Source organism: Penicillium canariense, assembly GCF_028826845.1.
Source record: "Penicillium canariense strain IBT 26290 chromosome Unknown utg000001l_segment0_segment0, whole genome shotgun sequence".
In the NCBI taxonomy this organism is placed as follows: domain Eukaryota; kingdom Fungi; phylum Ascomycota; class Eurotiomycetes; order Eurotiales; family Aspergillaceae; genus Penicillium; species Penicillium canariense.
Window position 1 is genome coordinate 6,091,994 of NW_026622728.1, and position 6,248 is coordinate 6,098,241.

The 6,248-nt window shown below is 54.1% G+C and overlaps 1 protein-coding gene across 1 annotated transcript; it reads right to left on the reverse strand.

Moving 5' to 3' along the window:
• Positions 1–846, reverse strand: N7482_002071 (uncharacterized protein; the record flags this gene model as incomplete). Its single annotated transcript, XM_056684196.1, has 1 exon — positions 1–846. The coding sequence occupies one exon, from the start codon at positions 844–846 to the stop codon at positions 1–3; it is 846 nt and encodes a 281-aa protein (XP_056547802.1).
• Positions 847–6,248: the final 5,402 nt, after the last annotated feature.

Below are 6,248 nucleotides of genomic sequence, written 5' to 3' on the forward strand. Positions count from 1 at the left end.
TTAGAATGCCTCGATTATCGTGCTCTGCTCTTGTGACACGTAATACCCCGGCTCGAACAGGTGTGCTTGGTCGTCGGCCAGCGGGATGGCCGTGCTCACGGGCTCCTTCTGGTCGAAGGTCTCGAGGGCCGGCTGCGGCGGCGAGGGCGGCATGCCCTCGTCGTCGGACGAGTCGGACGAGTCGGCCAGCAGCTCGGGCGGCGACTGCCGCGATGGCGACCGCGTCAAGCTAAGCTCCTCCAGGTCCTCGACATCGTCATACTCAAAGTCTGAGTCGGTGTCGTCGTCCTCATCCTCCAGCAGCGGGGCCTCGGGGGTGGGCGTGAGCTGCTGGGGCGGGGGTGGAGAGCGCAGGCGGACGGGTTTGTTGATGACAAAGTCGTTCTCGTCGTAGTCGGAGTCATCTTCCTCGTCGCTGTCACTCAGATCCGAGTCCAGGTCAGACTCGTTCTCCGCGTCCCAGTCCTCCTCGGCCTCCTCGGCCACGGCCGACGTCGACGCCCATTGGACGTGAGGGGCGCGGTCATTGTGTTGGGAGGAGGTCTTGGCGGCGCCGGTGACGGTCTGGTTGAACCAGCGTTCTTGTTCGCGCTCGGCGTCGGCCAGGTCGAGCATCAGCGAGTCGAGCATGTTGGCGTGGCCCACCAGCAGGCGCAGGTCGTGGTCCGCCCGCGAAGCCTCGCGAGTGAGCTTCTTGCGGGCGGTGTGGGCGAGGTAGTATGTTTGGGTGATGCTCATCTTCTTCTGTTGGCGGTGGTGGAAGAGGGAGTCGAAGTAGGGGGAGGCGGCAGAGGCAAAGGAAGTGTCCTTGGGAAGGGGAGTGGAGGTGATTGGGGTGGCCTCCATTGCGATGGTGGAAGGTGATGTGCTTATGAGTTGAGAGTATGACTCGTTCTGCCAAATTGGTGACTCAACCTTGCAAGGCAGTGGAGGATTGGCTGCATCCAGTCACAGGCGGATGGGCACAAGGCGGTGAGCTATCAGGTGGGGAGGATATGCAACAAGCTGTGAGGTCCCTCAGGCTGGGCCGCAGGGGATAGATCAGGTATGGCTTAGTATGATTGTTAGAGTGATCCTGATTATTGAGTTGATGTATGCACGGTCTGCTTGTGCGGAGATATCTGTGGAGATGTATATCGAACGGTCACACGAAGATGAGGGGGCACGAAGATGGTTTTAAATCAATTCCTTGCACCCTAATTATGAGCTATGCTGATTATTTCTTATTTTTTTTTTTTTCATGCCGTGAACCCGTTAACTAAAGTCCGGTGGCCGATCGGAGCGCGAAGATCCCCACTAATTTTATGCGCATCGCCCCTGTGGATCCGCCGAGCCCCGAATTGTCCGCTGATTAATTTTTTATTTTTTCGCGGTTTCGCGGTTTCGCGGTTTCATGACGGGCGTCAGCAGGGATGGCCTGGATTGCCATCTACACCGCATCTCTTGACGGTACAATTTCATACATTTCTTCCCTCGCAGCTGTCTCCCTTCTGGCGATAGTCCCCAAACCCCGACTTTTTTGTCCGAGTTTAATTTCCATGCTCCTTACGATTCTCCTTGCGATGCCAGTGAGTCACCTGCTTAAGTCCGCTTTTCGCTAGTTTACGGGCCCCACTGTGGATGGCCAATGCCTTCGTCCGCGGGCTGCCGGCATGTCGGGTTCTGACCGACCGGCTCGTAGTTACGCCCTTGTCCGGATACGATGTCTTTTTTTCTCCGCGGCGGACAGAGGTCAAGCCGATTATTCAACACCGCTTCCTTGGCTCTGGCTCTGGGTCTGGGAGATCTCCTGTAGCTCTTTCGGGCCAACCTCGTTTCCCGCTCCCAAGGTTCTCTCTCCTGTGACTCAGCAGGCTGATTTCCAATCACGAACGGAAGCTCTATTAGGAATCCAGCTCAGCCATGAGCCAATCGCCGGGCCGTTTACGGTAAGCTGCAAGCTGGGCTTCCCCGCATGATTAATAACCACCATTCCATATCCTACCCGATCGGGGTATCCCTCGCATCGCACGTCACCGTCTGCGGGAGCCGGATGACAATGCTCTTGTCCATGTCGTGATGATCGCCGGCTCCTCCACGGTTCCCTCTGGTTGGTCCGTACGCTCATACCCTCATAAGCTCTGGTTTCTTATCTACGCTCCGACAATTTGTAATCCGAGCCTCACGGCCCCTTCGTAATTACGGTACTCCAGTAATGGATTCCTAATCCGTTCTCTGATTACTATGCGCCAAAAGCAACGCCTTGTCTAGGCAAATAGTCGTTGGCCTGGTGGTCGATTATTGGCCTTGCTGCATTCCCCAGACGACCGGCAGGCTGCACGACGTGGAGGTTGCTGCGGAGACAACAATGGATGTCCATCCTCTGGTAGGATCAGCCCTGGCCCCTTGTATACTTGCTGCCTCCGCTTCTCGGCCACGTACCTCTCCTTGCAGGCCACAGCAATCAGAAACAGGCCAAGGCAGAGGCATTCCACCGCCGCCATCTTAGAGGTGGGGGCCACCGCTACATACTACTGAGTTGAGCTAGCGACCGTCGTGGACCTCAAGCATGGCGGTGTCTTACCGTTCAAATGCCACGATGAAACAAGCCGCAGAGCAAATTGGCGGCTCAGCTCGCCATGGCACCCAGCAGCCAAGCTAAGCCGCAGCAGAGCAGCCTAAAGGTGGCTTTGCGACGGAAAGAAATGGGTCCGGCGCTGAAACAGTGGGGCTTTTTTTTTTTTTTGCTCGCAGTGGATTCCCTTCAAGCCCAACAAGCTCGGCAAGCGCACCCCATCCGTGCCAGAGTTGCGAGCAGCCCTACCGTCCCGAATACGATCGTCCTATTTGGGCTGCCTTGTTGGGCCGAACCGCGCCATTCTAGACTGTACGGAGAACTCCGTCCAGAGTCCAAAGGGGTATCAAATGCTCCAGCCAGCCCCAGCAGAAGAACTGCATCATCACTGATCGAGAACCGCGGCAGAAACCGAAGCATCACCAATTAAGTCCATCGATAGGCCTAGAGCCCGCCACGTCTGGGTTTCCTCGGTGATAGAACGACTTCGGTCGGAGTTAGCCTGCCAGAACAACAAACGGGCCCAACCAGTGCCAGAGCCAGGGAGCTTCTGGAATGCGTCGGAGTGATTTGTCCGGTGCAATTGAGTGGCTCGGCCAGTCAACGGTCACAGGAAAAATGGGAAACGATCTCGCGGCTTGCGATCGCTCGGTGATTTGCTGCCTCTTTCCGAGCCCGATCCACCCTGACAGCTCGATGATGTCAACCATCAGCTCCGTCGGCCATTTCGCAAACGCCGCGCGAGATACCGTAGAGGGTGATAGTATGGTTGAATCGGGGCGGACACGAACTATAATTTGCTATAATAATCATTAGGCGAGCAATCGCCCTGCACAGGTTGGAGAGTCGCTGGGGCGTTTCTCTCTTGATTATTCTGCCAGCAGATGGACCACTGAAAAAATTCGTACATGTGGGCGGTGGGGCCACGCTGGGAAGGCGGTGCTTCAACCACGGTGAATTCATAGATTCAAACCAACATAACGGCTAATTGATTTCAGGGTTGAGTCCACAGGTAAATCTCCGTACACAGACTATAGCGTAGTGGAGACTCGAAAATCTTTCCTTCTGCAAGCTTCTGAGCACAAACCCCCATTGAGACCCTGCCCTTGCCCTCCGCTCCGCCTTACCTAAGCGGCCCATGAAAACCATCCCAGCACCGCCAACCTTTCAAGGTACGTCTATTCTCGCGCAGCTCACTAGGCCAACAACCAGACCATCCTCTGCCCACCGCCCCGCGGACTCTCCACAGCACTCATCCGCATGACTCAAACATCTCCATATCCAACCGGATCCTCGGCGATCCCCCCCCCCCCCAACCGGGAACGGGCAGACTTTGATCGTCGCAGATCGGAAGTTCCGAACTCCGATGCCGACAGCCAGCAAATCCGGCTCAACCACTCTCTTGGGCTCGGTGGGTCTCTGTGCACAATTTTCATCCACGATGCCCTCAGCCTTATCCTGCACTACGCCGTACGAGAGTACTCCATACTGCCTCAGGATTGGCCTCGCACGGACGCTCGGGTTCCCGAGGCTGATCAACATGGATGATTTCATTCCGGTAGATATAGATGGATATGCATATGGTATCTAATGCCCAGCCACGTGCGCTCGGTTTCGGGGGTTCACAATGCTGCGATGCGCATCGCCCTGCTGTGTTACACCGTCCACAGTCCTTCCCCCGGCGCCCTTATGGTCATAATTCACGGCTCATGGCCCATCTCGTGGCATCCCACGGTGCCTGCCACATTGCCCCTCTCGCGCAAGGGTAATTCCCCAGTTCCTTGCCTGAATCCAGGATGCCGATGCAGGAGGCGCTAGGACTAACATGGTCCGGAATGCGCACGTTCGGAAAAGACATGCCGCGCTGCCCGGGGCATCCCTGGCTTTGGGTCATGCGCGACTTGTCTTGCTGCTGCTATGGCATGGTCTGCTGACCGCGTCGGTCGGATCCTGGGGGCCGTGCCTTTGTCGCTGGCCATGCACTAGTTATGCCCCATGCACCCGGTGTTCGGATGCTGGGGATAATGCTCTCGCGACCGGTATAGGGCTTGGCGAGCGGCGTTCGGCTGGTTCTGTAGACTGCGTACCGTTCTGTTGGATAAACTACAGTATGTCCCCGCACTCCGTAGCTAAAGCACTTGAAGAGCGTTACGAAAAGCCAATCGGCTGTTTCTCGGTGGATAGCGACCTCCAGTATCGAATGTGCTATCTTGAGGCTCCGTACTGGGTGCATGGATCCTGCGATATATATTTCCGCACGGCAACCCGCAAATGACAGTAGCATGTCTATAATCATCCTTTAGTACCGGGACCCTTTTTACCTATGAGCAATTGGAAAAGTCTGTGTTCTGCGCCCAGTGAACATACTTCCAGTGATAAAGAATTGGAGAGTACCCGATGTGCCTGAGCAGGGAGGTTTAACCTGAAGATTGACGGTCCCTGGAGGTCGACCTTGCGAAATGCTTCGGCTGGGGAAATCGAGTCATACAGAGGTGAATCTTGTCGAGGGGCAGAGGAAGAGTTTCTGTTAGAGGACTCCACCACCTGGGTTTGATATAAGAAAATGAGGCGCGCGTAGGTAGAAACGCGTGGTTTCGCATTCTACGGCAATGGATGGCTTCAAGGGTGATGGTTCAAATTCCAGCGCGGTAGGTGGGAGACGCAAACTAGCCGCTTCAAGGTAGGAGAACAGCTGCGGTGACTTCCGTGATGGCCAGCTTTTGAGATCGCATTGTTCCTTTTTTCCTTTTTGCCCAGGACCAAGATATGGGTGACCCGCCGACTAGAACCGGATCCTTCGTTGACAGAAAAGTCAACGTGATCGCCGTAACATGAGAAGCATACACGGTGATTATATATAGACTCAGTGGCAGAGAGTCAGCAATATAAAAGATCGTCCTGGCTTTGATTATGCTCTCAAGTACATCAACCAAGAATGGTAACTATAGAAGCAACTCCAATCTCCAGCGCTCGTCAAGGACATCAGTGGAACGGTGTATATAGCAAAACGAGATACCTACTTCTAATAAAAAAGATTCATTCCTCTCCGAAATAAGTGCGACGCCCTGGAGAAACCAAAATGTCAATGAAGCAGACCGCGACAGCATAATTCCTATCACTGCCTCCAGGCTCGGAATTTCTAGGGAAAAAGAAACAAGACTGAGACCACGGTGCAAGTTAGAACACGGGCATAATTGAATGTTGAATGTTGCTCCCCATTTTCTTAGTTTGGGTCCAGGATGGAGTTTATCTCGTCCAGCAATGAGAAGTGTGGAAATTGGTAAACCATAAGAGATCATTAGGGCGATACTGCTAACACTCACGATTGCTTGGAGGACGCCAGATACGCACTGGAAGACTGTATGGGAAATTCTGGGGATAGATGCAGTTGTGTTCCCAGCGAATGGGGATATAGGGCAAACAAAAAAAGCCCAGACGCAGGTACTCATGCAAAAGTCAACTATACTAATAAATCTTGTTTTCGTAGGCCACGTTTTGAATGAATTTGCGTGATTTGGAATTCAGAAGTCTATGTCATTATTTGCATGCAAATCTAATTTCATAAGGACGGCTTGCCGGTGGACCAAACCCTTGATCCTGGAATTTTTGGCACACCTTGCGTGAACTCATCATGTAGGGGAAAAAAAACCGGCCATCTAGGTCAGGGTTAATGTGTCTTCAAGAACCTCATCCC